This window comes from Hippichthys cyanospilos, chromosome 6 (assembly GCF_059441005.1).
Source record: "Hippichthys cyanospilos isolate Australia breed blue-spotted pipefish chromosome 6, RoL_Hcya_1.0, whole genome shotgun sequence".
Taxonomy (NCBI): Eukaryota; Metazoa; Chordata; class Actinopteri; order Syngnathiformes; family Syngnathidae; genus Hippichthys; species Hippichthys cyanospilos.
In genome coordinates this window covers 16,901,737-16,918,564 of record NC_142374.1, presented here as the reverse complement: position 1 = coordinate 16,918,564, position 16,828 = coordinate 16,901,737, and the positions used below count along the sequence as shown (strand labels likewise).

The 16,828-nt window shown below is 40.3% G+C and overlaps 1 protein-coding gene across 2 annotated transcripts in view; it reads right to left on the bottom strand.

The window, feature by feature from the left end:
* Nucleotides 1-16,828, bottom strand: part of dennd4a (DENN/MADD domain containing 4A) — a 29,453-nt gene that overhangs the window by 12,437 nt on the left and 188 nt on the right. The window contains exons 2-17 of one of the 2 annotated variants that reach the window (XM_088416441.1): nt 11,388-11,719; nt 10,003-10,249; nt 9,836-9,905; nt 9,582-9,751; nt 8,099-8,337; nt 7,960-8,026; nt 7,162-7,220; nt 6,936-7,080; nt 6,544-6,719; nt 6,161-6,261; nt 4,498-4,716; nt 4,119-4,264; nt 2,770-2,787; nt 1,217-1,350; nt 297-429; nt 12-218 (exon numbers count right to left, since the gene is read on the bottom strand). In XM_088416441.1, the coding sequence (XP_088272567.1) occupies nt 12-218; nt 297-429; nt 1,217-1,350; nt 2,770-2,787; nt 4,119-4,264; nt 4,498-4,716; nt 6,161-6,261; nt 6,544-6,719; nt 6,936-7,080; nt 7,162-7,220; nt 7,960-8,026; nt 8,099-8,337; nt 9,582-9,751; nt 9,836-9,905; nt 10,003-10,249; nt 11,388-11,698 (2,442 nt within the window). In that variant the 5' untranslated portion in view covers nt 11,699-11,719. The remainder of the gene's footprint in view (nt 1-11; nt 219-296; nt 430-1,216; nt 1,351-2,769; nt 2,788-4,118; nt 4,265-4,497; nt 4,717-6,160; nt 6,262-6,543; nt 6,720-6,935; nt 7,081-7,161; nt 7,221-7,959; nt 8,027-8,098; nt 8,338-9,581; nt 9,752-9,835; nt 9,906-10,002; nt 10,250-11,387; nt 11,720-16,828) is intronic. The other variant, XM_088416442.1, reaches the window with a different exon arrangement.

Genomic DNA, 16,828 nt, shown 5'->3' with positions numbered 1-16,828 from the left:
GTGTTCTCTACCTCATCAGGAGCCTGAAGCTTCTTGTCTTGCATCTTCCTCAGCACATCGCATGCTGTGCGCAGCGCCCGCACTTTGGAGGGGCAAGTGTCGACAAAGCCAGGCAGGCAGATGAACCACAGGCCGTAGCAGTGACGCAGCAGACACTTGGACCACATCTGAGGCATGGACGAATACGTTCGCGCCATCCTTTGAGCAGATTTGATCTCCTGAAACAAAGATTTTTTTTTTAAAGAAGTCAATCCATTGTGAATCGTTTTCATTTTTACGATACAAAAGTAACAGACCTGTTTGGAGCGTCTAAAGATGGCCGTCGGACTGGCTGGGCTGCAGTGACGGGAAGCCGTGCCGGCCGATGGGGGATTTGGTCCCTCAAGTGGTTGTAGAAGTTCAGAGTTTAGCACTGGGAACCCAGAGTAGCTGAAGAAAGGAAGAAAAACATCATTAAATGACGCCTCAAAACTGCTGAACAAGAAACCCAATATTAACTACAACGTTAAATGCGACACATTTTTTAGTTTGCATTTTCCACCGACAAAAATCAACTCACTCAAAACTTTAATATTACTGGTGTACAATGTTCGTCATGGAAAACTTCAGATTTAAAAATTAAAGTCTTACAAGACAGACTCATGTTGGGAGGGCAATGTAAGACCCTGGGTAAGTGCAACTAAACAATGTCTGCCATCTAGTGGTGAAGAGTAACATTACAACTTAAAACTACACTTTTGAATTTGTGCATAATTATAACTAAGTGATGTGCTCACATCAGGCTTAGAAAATAAAAATGGAGACTTATTTATTATTATTCTACAAATAAAGTGATATGTACTACATTTAAGGAGCTAAATTGTCTATGAATCCCTTGTTTTCACACACTGGGATTACAATTCAAACATAAGGAGGTTGTCTTTGAGGAAATCTCAAAACCGACATGTGTCGTCGATTTGTATTTTTGTCAATAACTCAAAACTAATCTCCGCAATTTAAACTGCCAATTTTTGAGCTACCTCCATGCATTATAAATAATTTCAAAGGGAATTAAGTGGAGAATTATAATGCATCAATATCATTTTTTTTCATGGAATATAAATTGCCCATTTGCTTGACTGATTGCATGGTGATGAAGTTGCTAAGATTGTTTGAGATGTGAAAACAGCCAAGGGAAAGCAAATCATAACACTGTTGATCACATATGGAATAATACCTGTAGCACAGAGGATGCTCTTCTCCTTCAGGCAGCAGAGGCAGCTCTGGCGGGTTGATGTAGACCGTGTGCTCGCTGCGATGAGATTCGTCCACTTCGATTAGTCTGGCGTCGTCTGGCTTTTCACTGTCAATCTGTTTTGCAAGAGATAAGATGCAGCGCATGAGCAAAATACGCATCTGTGAGAGGACTTGTGATGTGCTCTTGACATAAACAGAATGGGCACTCGAGATTAGATTAGAACTCCACGCTGCCTTTCTGAGAAGAGAAAAAAAAATCCTCTGTAATGTGAGGATGTGACACAAAAGCTGCATGGGATTTCAGATTTTTTTTTTTTTGTATCTCAGCAGCTAATCCACAACTAGGGCCTCAGCAAAATATGAATATTATGGCAGCTGAATAGCTCCTGGGTAGAACTTCGCTAAAGGCTTTTTTTCCACTCGGTCGAGCGGGTGATTCAGATGGGCCACTTTCTTCGACCGGTTCGGCCTTGTTTCGATTCTGCTCTTTTGTTTCTTCCGCTCGCTGCCCTTCCTCTTACACTCCGGAGGTCTTTCTCAACCGTGCTTGCGTAGTCAACCTCTGCAAGAGGCGCTTGACGATGAATGAATCAATGCTTCCGCTTCTCAATACTAACCGCGGTGGCCATTCATGTCGTGGCCCACGCAGGACAAACGTGTGACTTCCTGATTGCAAAAGATTGCAAACGCAATCATTTTTTTTCCAAAGAAAGGATGTTTTTTTTTTTTTTTTGCATTTCAACATGTGCAGGCAAATTTCTTTCTAGTAGTAGAAGAGAACGAATAATTTTTTTGACAATAGTCGATTAATTCATTCACTACCATTGACGATTATAGACGTCCAAGTTCCACTTCTACCTGGCTGAGAGTGAATAAATATTCTGCTATGCATTCCTTGCCATATATCCAAGAATAACAATACTAGTTAATTAAAAAAAACAACAACAAAAAAAAAAAACAATACTGCCATGACTTACTGCTATTTCGTGGAAGAACGTTCAACATTCACTGCCAATGACGGCTGTAGACGCATTTATACTAGACTGGCAGTGAATTAGTTAGTTTATACACCAACAGCTATATAAGTCCAAAATTTAACCGGGCTGGCAGTGAATGATTTTATAATGAGCCATTTCAGACTTTTTGATTGCTGTCCATGATTAAGCATCTTTTAAAGTAACTTTAAATGTTGGGACACTCCTAAAAAATTCATGCATTCTTCTGCATCAGCCTTCAAAAATTTTAGCGACAATCATTAATCTCAGGTCTCGGCATCGTCTCGACCACTTGACTCTAATGGCTTCCGATCAATAACACAGATTGCTGACACAAAGAAGCATCTAATGCACAAACATGTCTTGTGCTCTTGACACACACACACACACACACACACACACACGCACACACACACACACACACACACACACAAACAACCATCACATTAAGGTCAACACAGGAGACCACACGTGAAGCTATTAGTGCGGTGTCGCTGATATGTTTTGACGACAACAACAAAAGCTGTGTTGTGTTTACCTTGGCAACTGTGGAGAGCTAACAGGCAGTGAAGGCGATGACAAAGGAGCAGAGCAAAAAATATATTTAAAGTTACACAACATGTAGCACATCTCGGGATTATATGAACAACAAGCAACGAAAAGAACTAAGCAAAAGGGTGATATACTTTCACGTTTTTTTTTCCAAGAGTCCGTCGAGATTCACTAGGTATTTTTTTTCCCCGTGTTTGGCTAAAGGGGGTACTAAAAGTACCAAAGTAAACAAATGAATAAGGTAATCAAGTGCTAGGTCATTCAGTGCTTAAGTAATTAATTGGCTAAAAGTAAATGAATTGATGACTTTATTTACCTAATTACTCCAAACAAATTCAAATAATTTAGGGTTAGTAATTGATTACTTAAAGGGACATTGTTTAATGTTTAGACAGTTCTTCATTAAAAAAGAAATAAAATAAACGGTCATAAATTTCAATAACTTGCAAATAAATGTGTTCTTAATGAGCAACAGTATGTTTTAAATATAATCGTAGGTCTAGTTATCATTAAATTTATTACTTGGGGGGGTGGCACTCCTCAGGAGGCTGCCATGTCTGTTATAGCTACGGACAATGGTACATGCAGCATTTCCTGCTGTCCAGAGTGAAAAGTGGTCGAAATCTCACACATTGTCCCTTTAATGGAGGAGTTTATTTTTGCACTATTTTTTTCAAGTGTTTGGCTTTTTAAAAATGTCTGGTATTAAATATATTAAGTACTAAAGTAAGCATTTACATTAGGTAATTTAGTATTGATTAGCACAAGTAATTGGTACATTATGTACTAAAGTGATTACCGGTACATCTTGTACTAGTAAGTAAGTATAAAGTAAGCAGTTAGTAAGCAAGTACTTTTTTTCTACAGGGTTTTTCCCAAGAGTTTGGCTAAAGTAGGTTCTAAAAATAGTTGGTACTAAATACTGAAATAACCAAATTACATTAGGTAATAAAGTGCTAGGCAAGTGATTACTTATTAAAGTAATTGGTTGGTTAATCGTGTAGAGCATTTGATTACTTAATGTGAATAAGTACTAAAGTGATAACTTTAGGTCCTGAACTAATCAATTATCGTAGAGTTAGAAATTGATTGCTTTTGCGACGTTATCTCTTAAATAGGTAATGGAGTCGGAACAATAATCAATTAATTTAAGCGATAATGTAGCAGAGTAATCGATTAGCATTAATTCATTTGGTACCAGCTATTTCTAAATCTTCTTTTAGCCAAACGCTTGGAAAGAAAAATAAAAACCTGGGCTTGAATGTCTAGGCACTTTAAAAAAAAAAAGTGATGAGCTGCAAAAAATGAATTGAGAAGATGAGTTGCAAGCATCACCTTATCAGCACACTCGTCGAAGAAAGCCAGACTTGCGTCTTTGTCACTGACAAAGGAGCATTCCTCAATGAAGCGGCTGAACATTTGGGTCTTGGTCATGAGTGAATAGAACCTCTGATGGGAGCGGTCTCTGCTTTTCAAGAAGCCTACCAAAAAAAACAAAACAAAACAAAAAAGATGATTATGTAAGGACACATATTCCATAAGATTTATTCAACGAGCTTTGTTGATAAGATGTGTCTTATCAGAAGCGGTGTTGAAACATGTTCTCCGCCGCTCTGCTTGCGTAAGACATCTCACACGCAATTGGTCACTGAATGGTCTCACGCTGTACCGACATTTGGAAGACCGACCGAAGCCGGACGACTGAAAAGCCAACCTTGAATGTCGAAAAGGGAGCTGACATCGGTGGTCTTCTCCGAGGGGGCCTGCGTGATGGGCTGCAGGTAGGAGCGGTAACCTCGAAGGATGGCCGCCATGAAGCGCAGGAAGGCTTCCTGGATTTCCAGCTCCAGGGTTTGGAGGCTCTTGCCGCCGTTGAGCTCGCCGTCCGCCACCGCGTGCTCCATCTGCACGTCTTCATGGCTCAAATAACCGCCTGACAGCACAAAACCAGACATTTTGTTACGCAATTTGTCATTTCTGAAACAAAACTAACAAAGAAAAAACAATAACACAACACTGTTGTTTGCTCTTGTGCAATACAGGCGAGATTAATCTCTTTAAAGCGACCATTTATTATGTAATGTGACTTGCCAGATGTTTTCTTTCACAGATTCGCCTGGGAAAAAAGCTGTTTGGAAAAGAGTATGTGGTTGGGAAAAAAATGGTGCTTGGTGAACCTTGTGTCTTTAAAATTGGGAGTTTGAAAAGTGAAAGAAACCTTTTAGAACTTTTTACTGTGATCAAAAAAAAATTCTACTAAAAATTGTCAGACTATTTGGTCTGAGGCATAGAGAACGAAATTTATTTTTGAAACAGAGAGACAAATTACACAGGCACCTTTTACATTGATGAAAATGAGATTGACACTCCACAAGTTAAATAATACACTGTGAATTTTGTACTTTTTATTCTAATTCAGAGGTGTCAACCTACAGGCCAGATCTGGCCTGCCACATTTTGATGAAAAATTGATTTTGAGACTTGAAAAAAAATAAACCACAGTAAATTCTCTAGTCGAGGGAACGTTACACTGAAAATTGTCAAGACTATTTCGTCAAAGTCTATAATCAGTAAAATATACACTTGGAAGAGTAAAATATTTCAGAGAAAGGTTTACCCATAGTAGTACCTTAGGCTCATTCAATCCCAATTAGCTTATTCAATCTTAAAGATAGATTTTTTTACCTACAATTAACACTTTTAAAACGCAGTATGCTTGCTGCTCTCAACCCACTGGTAATGACCAATCACAGCTGGCCTGTTTTCTCAATTTGATTATGTGACCAAACCCTTGCAAATTGAGCCACGATTGGTTGTTACCTAGCCTTGGCATAGGTGATATTCATTTTTAGTTGCGCAAATGGCAACAGGCATTTTCCAAGGTATGACTTTTACATGAACAATTATCAAATAATAGATACAAAAATTTCACTGCTGAAAATGGCTAAATTACATCAATTTTACTGTATAACTTTCATTCATTGTCTTATCTGCTACAACTTGACAAAGTTATGAGGAAGCTTCAACCACTATAGTTTACTGTGCAATATGTGATTCAATGTGACCAATATTAACAAGTCGTAAGTGAAACAGCGGTAGAAAATATCTCTTTCAGCCAGTTTTTCAGACACTGCAAAAAGCCGAGAGACGTGTGGAAAGTAGGACCCACTAGTACGTGTGGGAATTACTGATTGTGATTAATTAGGCGGGGATGACATGTGTGGGCAAGCTTAAAAGTATCCTCGAAGGAGGCTCTTAAATTACCCACTGTTTTGGATTGCGGTATTAAGTATTGGGTGACTTCCTGTAAAATTCGCTGTACATGCTGACTCAGCAACTTCAATTATTCATGAAACCAGATATTGGCCTGGACTCACCCTCAGTCAGCTGCTGATGGAGTTTATTCAGGGAATTCAAAAGATGTTTGCAGGCTCTCCCGGGTAAAATTTTCCACGTTAAAGCCTTCTTGTCTTCTTTCCTGCAAGCATGCAGCATGTTTTTGCATTACGCGGGGCGGACACGTTGCCAAAAGAACTAAAAAGGGAGGCAGACACTCTTGTATCGGGACTGACAATTTAATCGCCCGATGAGACAACCTTTGAAGATCAGCGGTACGTAAAGGTGATTTAGCATCAGGATATTTTACATTCCAGCAATTACACAAGGGAGGCTTTCACTGATAACCTTGTGGGAGTGGGAACGTCATCATAAAAACTAGAAATGTCATTCGTAAAGGTTACATCAGATTGCGGTCACTCACTGGGAAATGGTGTTGGTATCCAAATCGACGCAGCTGATGTCGGCCGGGGGCACGTACAAATCAAAGTATCGGGAATCCACACCCACAATGAAGGGACATGGGGCACTGAGCACCCCTGCCAGGGCCAGTGGGCACAGTGGGATGTATGGGCACGGCCAATGGAAGGGGAATATCATCTGAAAAGAGATTTTCATCAACAGTCTGTGAACCTGCGAGCAGATTTCCAGCATTCTGACTGTCCATTAATTTCCCCAAACCCTTTCTCCTCCCATTCCATTAAAAAAAAAAAACAGAACTTCAAATGACGTCAATGGTGCTCCTTAGTGAGGATTCTGTCGACGTCTTTTCACGTCTATGGCAATCAAAGTGTTAACGACAAAAGACGGACTTACAGACACAAGTGCCTCTGTAACACTTGTGAGGACGGCAGGCCGAAGTGAGTGAACCAGGATTTTGTGCTCTGTGACAGCCAACACCAGCAGTGTGGCAGCATTTTTCGGACCCAGATTCAGTAGTAATGATGAGAGGCTTCCACCGCTTAAGGGGGAAAAACAATGACGTCAGAGAAGTGGCACATATGGTAAGGCAGGTTGGCATGATGATGATTAATTGTCTCACCTGAGAGGCAGTGGAGAGGACACGGGCTGGCTCAGTATCAAGCTGTCGTGTGGGGAGAGCTTTGAAAAACAAGAGTGCAAAATCTGAGCATAAACGTAAACTAAAAATGTATTATTTCTAATCTATTAGAAATGTAAAAAAACTTAAATTCAATTTTTTTTCAACAAATGCAAATAAGCACATGAGTAAAATACTTTTTTCCCTCAATCCAATTCAAAATAGATCAATTATACATGGATGTTCACCGCTGTCTGTCCAATGAAGGATCAATTTAACTTAAAAAAAATGCAACCTTTGATAATGGAAGAGCTTTATACAATCTTTGTAAGAAGGAGCTTAGGTACCAGAGAAGCGTCTCAAGTTCAGCCGAACACATAAATGCAAAGTAAACACTAGCGACAGCATTCATATCGAACTAATAAATAAATATGAGACTTAACAATTATGTTTGATTTGTTTCACTATGTAAGATCAAACTGTAATCCATCTCGGTTCTTTGCATAATTTCCAACATTAGCTTTGGTTTGAATGACAAGTTCTTGAGATAAATAATGACACCATTGTTACTTGTGTATCAAAGCTGTAAAAGGTTACAATATATCCTCCTTAGACCCAGCCTATTCATTCTTGTCCATTAGAGTGACCATTTCTTTTGGGTCCCTATCTTTTGACTCATTGGCATATGCCTACTAACCAGTGGACACAAATGAATAGGATGGTTCTCAAGAGGCTATAAAGGAAAAATCAGAAGCTATTGGCCTTTGGGCTGATTATTTCTGGTCACTTAATCCTTCATACCTGCACAAGTATTCGTGGCCTCTGGATAGAAGGGAATGGCACATTTTGCATGAAGTGAGAGATGTGCCTATACACACAGATCAGCATTAGAACCAGCATCTACAGTTTCTTACAATATATATATGCAAAAATGACAAACTTTTCAATGGGCAGCGCATGCGGTCCCGAAATGGAGTATCGATAAAGGAAGGTGAGGAAGCTCCTGAAGGACTGGAAGAAGGGCCATTGGGAGAGGAGACAGATGCTCTTGTTGCTGTAGACGCTTCTGGTCCCTCCGGGTCCCAGGTCGGAGCTAAGCAGGCCGAGCTGCGACAGCTGACGCTCGGACAGGTTCTCCTCCGAGTAAGGCTCATAGAACTGAATCGCTGCGCCATACACCTGCAAATCAAAACCAGGCCCTGCTTTACTTGGAGGTATTACATGCAAGTATGTCAATAGCTCAACAAAGAATCACTTCAAACAACTGCTGCTATGACACCAAGCTCCTTTGTTCTTCCTCGCAGCTAAATTAGGAATTATTCCAGACATGAGGTACCTGGAGGCTCTGCAGTGTGCAGAATGGTGGCACCAGACGACGAGTGAGCATTGAGGCGTCTAGCAATGAGCTCTCCATTATTCACAAGATGAGCTGCAAATTTTCCCTATATGCCGCATTGCTCTCAAAAGCAGCCTCTCAGTATTCCAAACACGGACCATTTAGAACCCGGTAAGAACTGAAGACATTGTCGGGATATTGTGTTATTCTTGGAACTACCACCATTTTTGAACAAACCAATCCCCTGTGGGATACTACAGTGGAGAATGTGTGATGATAGAAGACATGGTGCGGTTTCTCACTTTTTAAAATGATTCCCAGGAGTCCATTATCGTGTGTGTCTGAGTGATATCGAAACCCATGCAAGAATTAATGCATTTGTGAAATGATGTTGTGATTTCCAGATTGTTTTGCAGATTCGGTAGCTAGCTAATCAGATAAACACTTTAGCCACGATGCACACTGTTTACTAATCCATGTTTCGCACTTAGGCCATGTTGTTGTTTGGTAACCCAGTAAAGTGACGCGGGGGTCTAACAACGGATGGGTTAAAAATAACAGAATTATGGGTCAAAAGAGAACAGACCCAATATTTGAGTCAACTTGACCCAACTCAGTTTTTTATTTTTTATTTTATTATTTATTTATTTATTGCATATAGCATACTCCAAAAACAAGTTGCTTTAGACAAGATAGCCTGAGGAAAATTCTTCCCAAAAATGCTAATTAAGAGTCATTATATATTCTCCAAAGAAAATGGGGGAAATGTGGCCGAAAAATCTGAAAATGACACAAAGTTAAGGCAAACTGCAGAGTTTGAATGTACTGTACATGCAAATGCAGTGGGGAAAAAGTATGTACTTTAAAAGGTTTTTGCATCTATTTTTGTCCTCCGACCTTCACCCTTGATTGGGGTCATGGAACTCAAACACGGAAGCCTTTTTTCCCCCATGACCCACCTTCTAACTTGAACATTTTGACTTTTATAGATATCAAAAGCCCAATAAAAATATTCTTTGACATGTACAGCAGTCAATGGCAGTGAATGATTTAAAGTCGAATTTCTGTGATGACGATAACGCTTTACCTTTTCTCCTGAAGCTCCCGTTAGGACAAATGTGGAAAAAACGGGAAGGGCGTGTTTGGTGTGAGAAGGCCAGCACTCAATTGTTGCCCCCATGGGCAGACAGAACATAGGCACTGACTCTGGCAAAGGAAAGGACTCATAGTCCTCTTCGGGGTACCTGCACAGCAGACCTGTAACAAATACATGTGTTAGTCACATTTAGAACTTTACTACATGTGTATTTGAACTTCATGAGCCTCCGCATTTTCACGTACCTGCTTTGCATGCAATAGTGTTCGCTTTTGCCAGAGACTTCTTGTAACACAAGTACACAGATGATCCCCACTAGAAGATGACAAAAGACACCATTGGTCAAGGGTTAGGATTATGACATTATCTTTTTTTTTTGGTCCTAAATAAAATATCAGATTTCTTTCCCCACCATGCTGCTGTTGAGGTTCTTGTCCACCTTGCAGAAGGTGTGAGGGGGCGTTTCCCCCTTGCCGGGCACAATGACGCAGACGTCAGTGACGGCCAGCGATGTGTGCGGCTGGCTCTTAGGAGCGCGGCGGTAGGTGATGTAGATGCGTTGAGATGACGAGCTGCTGATGTTGGCGGGGCGACCCGAAGGCGTGGTCTGGACGATGTGACATCCGGGCTTCAGCTTTTCTTTCCACTCGTACAAGACTCTGAAAGGGTTTAGAGTTGCTGTGTTGTTGCGGTCACAAAACTGGAGAGCCTTCAAAGTGTTGAGGCAAAGCTCTTTAATCGGGTTGGGCTTGACCATGACCTAAATAATGAATGTTACATTAACTAGGAATTCCCCTCTCCACCAACCCAAGGTTTTCTTTCTTTGCTTTTTCTTTGTTTGCTGACTGGCCCTTGCGTAAGGTAATGAAGTCAACTTCGGTAGAATGCACCAAGAATCACTTACCGCATCTCGTTGTGTTGAAACTAAAGCATTTGTCACTGTTACACTGATGATATGCATCTAATAATCGTAACAAGGCAATGCATACAGTATTTAGCGAGAGTTTGGACAAATGCAAAATGTCAGAATAACACATTTAAAGAGAATACTAAACCGCTTTGATTGGCGGCCAATGAAGTCAGCTAAGTTCAAAACTACAGCTAGGGCTGTTGCTATCGGATCATTAATGACTGGGCAATATGTCAAAATATAAAACATTGATTTTCTTCAGTTATTCTGGACCACTGAAATTTTAATTATGGCCCAACCATTAATCTGCCAATAATGGCCCTTCAAATATCGTCCAAAAATAATTGGCCCAGCAGCCAATATTTGCCAATTATTTCAACGTCTTACATTCTAACCATTTACAGCAATTGTATACAAGTGACATTTGTGGTAAGAAATTTCAGATCCCAATTTTAATCAAATAAACCAACTGTATTAAATCATGAGTCTTATGGAAAATATTCAAAAAATGATAATCAGTGATGTGATGTTCTCAAACGAACCGAGTCTATTGAACGTCTCGTCACTGTGAACGATGGTGCTCGAGTCTTTGTAAGGTTTGTGAATGAATCCAGCGGTTGATTAATAGATTAAATTAGACAGCCACAATGGCCCAAACCACCCTTTTTAAAATTAGCAACAGCTGGTTGAATAGAAGCAAATTGTCATTGTGCGGCACTGCCAAAAACGGAAACGGATACGTTTCACGTTTTGCGGGTGCACCGGCAAGACCTCCACGCTCATTCGTCCGTGGAGCGCATTTAAGAGCAGATTAATGTGAGCCAAGGCAGAGAAGTGATTAGTGCCGCGGGTGGGTAAAGGGTCAGCGGCTGAGGATTAGTGCTTACCCAAGATCTGTCAGCGGAGGCTTATCTCTGCCTCGCTTGAAGCACAGGAAAATCTGCGGCCCCCTCAGGCTGGCTCCATTGAGCTCGGCAGACAAGCCCGAGGGGGTGCTTTCCACACAGGTGAAGCCAGGGGGTACCTCTTCTCCCAGGGAGCGGATCACCACCGCCACGTCGGTGATGGGCGCTTTGGGCTTGACCGATTTTGGCGCGGCATCGTCAAAGTGCAGCTCGTCCTCCAGAAGCTTGGACGAGTCGGTGAGGCCCGCCACCACAAAGTAGTCGGCGACACGGGGCGCTTTATCCTCCATCATTTCCCATTCCCAAAGTGAGGGCTGGAATGCAGGGGAGGAAGAGAGCCTCGATGAATTTTAATCACTCGGCTGGGCGCAGCATAAAAGCATGAGCAAAGTTAAATCAACGTTTCGAGTCGAATGAATGCATTCAACATGCTTGCTGCGGCACGACGAGAAATGTAAAACAGATGGAACCTATATAACGAATTCATACTTTGACTATAATGAGAGCATCTGGAAACACTTCCCTGTCTACAAAATCTCAATATTTCAGCCAGAGAGATGGGAGAACCTTGAGGCTGGTGACCTTACTCTGTGCCGTGACTGATTATGTAATACAAAACATGTGCTTTTGTGCAGAATACAAAACGGGCAACGCAACATAACTTCAGGGAGATAAGACGCTAAACTATTTTTTTTGGCGAGGGGAGATTTTAAGGGGGTAACATTTGGACACGGTCGAGCGTGTTGTGTGAAAGAAAGGGAGCCTGTTAGGTTATCACAAAGCGTGAAGCGCTGGCAGCCTGCAGCGCTAAGTGCCTGTTTTATTTCTCTCGGCACGCTCATCACCCTCGCGAGTGGACTGATGAACTGATAGCGCTCAGGCCAAAATGCTCCGCCGGCCTTGACTTGCACTTTAAAGCTAATCAAGCGTGGATGCACTTGCCACTCAAAAAACGGAAATTACGTGTATCTTTGCTCGTCTACGTATACTACGTAGTGACGGCTCTTTTACTTGATTGCAGAAGGTGAAACTAATCCACCTGTTGCCAGATATACAACTAGAAGTGCAACAATTATAACACTAACTCGTTCAAGACTAAAGACATATTTTTTATTGATATTTTTGTTAACAATCCAGGCATTCAATCCCAGGTACTATGTGTGTGTGTGTTAGGCTAAAATAGGGTCTAAGAATGGCTGGTTACTAAGTAATTAACTCATTCAATAGCCGTTTTATATTTTAGGACATTCAGTCCTATTAATGTCTTTGGGTTTGAATGTGTTGCTCAAAAGTTATCCTCCAAATACTCAGAATTACAGCCTATCGACCGGAGATATTTTCAGATTCCTTTAATCCTGTGCGACTGATTTGCATTGAGGTTAATCAAAATAAGATATATGCTTTTGCTATGGAAAACAATGATCACCATTTCTGCCAATTTGTAACCAAATCACATTTTTTGTGATGACAGTTAAAAGTTGCCTGTTTTTAAAAAAAAGGGATGGAAATCCAAGACACATTTAACAACAACAAATAAGCTTAACCGATTCATCAACATAATGATCGGCAGGTTAATCGCTTACTAAAATAATTATTTCAGCTCCACACGTAGAAGAATAATAGATTTTTTTAAATCCAGTTTTTTTAAACCCAGTTTTTACTGTAAATGGGGATGGGCAGAAATCACAAACTCGAAATGATAAATGAAAAGAATAGAAAATTTCCGTTAATTTCATGAAACTTTAAGGGTAATGCCATAAACAGTATTGTTATAAGTGAGTTCTCAAAAGTTGATTAGTCGTACCGGCATTGGTCATAAAAAAAAAGTTGTGCCGAGCATTTCTAATATTAAATAAGTACATACTCACATCTGTACATCTAATTAAGAGTATATAAAGACAAAAATTGATTACTTTAAAGTATGTTTTTTATGACATTTTAGTTTGCATTTCCTCCTGGAAAGCGCTGCACAAATGGACACAAACTGTATGCGAGCAGCAGAAACACTGATGCCAACCATCTGGCAATAAAAAAAAATCTGAAACAAAAAAAAAAAAACTTGTGACATAATGTTGAAATGTTCCATGTTATTGCAGGTGGTTGATTTGTTCTTTCTCAGTGTTGAGTCTCACTGGGAACCACCATGACTCAGCAAGAAAGAATTACAGTGCTTTGCCAGTTGCCACTCTCATTACATTTACATTTTTCTTCATGTTTTTGTGCAGCTTGAGAAAATAAAGCTAGCTGTGCTTTGTGATGGTTACAAAAATAATAATTTTGCAAGATGTTATGACTGGTTTCCAAATCGTGTGGTAACTTCTTCCTTTATTTTGTATAGCTTTGTCCTTGTACTGAATTGGTTGACCGTCAAATCACAAGACAAACAAGCATTTGAAGCGAAGGACAATTTAGAGTCTTCAATGAGTCTACATTTTTGAAACGTAGAGGGAAGCTAAACTGTTATCCAAAGAGGAAGGCATCAACCCTGAACCACAGAAATGTTGCGAAGCGCTCAAGAACCGTGCCGCCATGCGTTAACACGGCAAAATCAAATCGAAGAGGACACAAAACTGATTTCGACGCTTTAGATGAGCAGATGATGAGAAAGTGACAGCCTCTGGGGAAATGTGTGAAGAAGGTAGCCAGAAATAAATAGAGTGAGGAGGTTGCTGCAGAATCAACAAACTCGCCTGGCACAGATGTCGTTAGACTATAACGATGATGTCTGAGGGGTCCACTTGACTTCAAACGCCGCCAGCATTGAATCAAGTGCCCCCTCCCAACGGCTTTTATGGCTGCACAACTCATTACATAGATTATATAACACACATTTTTCAGTTCCGACTGCTCCGCAAACATAAAATTACTGCAACACATAAAACAACATGTAGCTTGATGAAAACTTTATCTCAAAGTAGCTCAAGGCAGAGGCCAATCAGATTCTGACGGTATGATAACCTTGAGCAAAAATATTAACGTCAAAGTATTAAAATTACAGCTTGATTATTATTCCATTGAACACAATCTTTTATTTTTGAACAAAATATTGAATATTTTGTACATGTGTACAATGTGTACCATGTATAAATAAACAACATTCTTGGTTTTAAATTGTTCTTAGCAAGTTACAGTGCCCCGTCGCGATAAGCTATTTTTAAGACCATGACACCCTCATTATCTTCCATGCATGCCAAGAAGGTAAAAACAAAACAAAACAAAACAAAAATAGCAATTGCCATCTAATTATTCTCAGAGGCAGCTAGTTGAGTCAACTCTGCGAGCACTAGTGATACCATATCATCAAACCCTACAGCACTTCCATGAATTTTCACCGTGAGGCACACTGGACTTTAAAAAAATACTTCAAAATAATTTTGTGGTGTTTTCAAAATAACTTAATAATAACTGAATAATATCACCTGTAATCCTAACAGAGTTACACACAAAGCATGTTTGTTTGACTCGCAGGAGCATAAATTTGAGTTCTCTGGCTTTTTTGAAATCATGCTTTGAAAACCATCTTATAGGATCCAAAATGGGCCCGAAAGCATCATAACATGATTTAAATTGGTAAAGCTTCGTCCAATCATCTCCCAGAAGTGGGTAACATCCTCAAAATTCAGCATTGTTATTGGTTTAGACAAGCAAATATGCAGTGTCCTCCAGCATGCTCCTTAGGTCAAAAGAGGTTAAGACAAAGACTTCTTCAAGACAAAAACGCAATCGCTATCTAATTATTTTCAAAGAGGCAGCTTATTGAGTCAACTCTGCAAGCACTAGTGATACAACATCACTAATCCGGTTATTGTTGAACTGCACAGTGCTTCCACGAATTTGCAAAATATATGGAAAAACGTGATGATATATTTTTAAAATTACATCAAATTCTGCTAGGTTTAAAACTATATTTTTTTGATTAAGCATAAAAGTGCTCATTCGAAATTATATGATTAAGGGTTATCACGGTTATCACCCTGTGCCTAAGTAGCGTACATCTTTTCTTCCTGGATCAAAGTATCCCAAAGAATGCATTTCATTCAAAAGGGAACCATTTGTAGAATTATGCATAGCTGGGCACAAACAACTCATTCCTCATTTTTCATTCAGCAAATTTTCTTGCACTGGAGCGGATTTCTTTAAACAAACTAACTTCCTTAATCTCATCCGTTGTTGTTGTTGTTGGTGGTGGTGAGTCATGTCCAAGCATCATCGTTGGTAATACCACTTGAGACATCCTGTTCTCAAAAGTTCAACTCTACCCGCAAAAGGGAACCAAAACTGAACACACTTGGTACGGCTCTTCAATCACAAACCAACACATGATGGTCTTAATCATTTGTGATCTCGGCACTCAATTATCACATTTGTGTACAAAAGTTTCGAAAAAAAAAAAAAAGTAGCATCTAACCAACAACATACAATGATTTGATTTATTCAGCACAGTTTATCTATATTATTAGTAGTGATCTAATCCACATTAACAATTAATTTTTTATTGGAACATTTCTTGATTACACATTAGGATCCACTCCATCTTGGGTTTGATCTTTTCCTTAATCAAATATTTGAATTACTTCTGCGTAGGACCCGACCCAATATAGATTTGTGAGGCAGATTCTGGAGACCACATTTCTGATGACCAATGTATTGGGGGGACAAAAACAAACCCTAACCCTATCTCAGTTGCCTATGGGCACTAGGCGGGGGACAAGCAGCATGAAACCTGGAAAAAACGAACCCAATAAAAACCTGAACGCAATCTTCTCCAAGGCATTCTAGTGTTGTGAAAGCCTGTCACTCCCAACATCTAAGTGTTGTTGTGATGTTGGGAGGACTGACTGGGATTAAAGGGCCTGTTGGCAGCAAGGGAGGAGGAGGAGGAGGAGGAGGGGGAGGAGGAGGTAGAAGCAAACATCACATTTCACTAGGCATCTGTGGTTAAACAACCAACACAAGAACCAACACAACCCCTTCTCATCACCATCACCATTTTCGATTTCAACACGTCACGTAACGTACACGCAACCACGGTGAATATGAATATAAAATAACCGTTAACGGAGAATTAATATGTGGCAAGACTTGGATTAACACCTCCGATGTGTGGAGGAGGCAAACCCAGATCGAAAGAGTCCATTTTAGGTAGCATCTCTACACTGGAGACTAAACGCGTCTTTCAGTGTCTCCCCCAGGATCAAAGGGTGCTCGGGGCACAAGTGAACAACAACACACCGTAGTGATGGGAGCACAGCGGTTCAGTAACGGACGAGAGAAAAAAATAATCAACCTTGTAATCGGCATCGTTACGCAAACGCGGCGCGTCACAGGCACCGCCGAAAGCGCTAAAATACGAAAAATATCCCAAAGAACACCTTCAAAAACGAAATCAAGCGTCATGGATTCATTTAACGCGTGTTCGCACA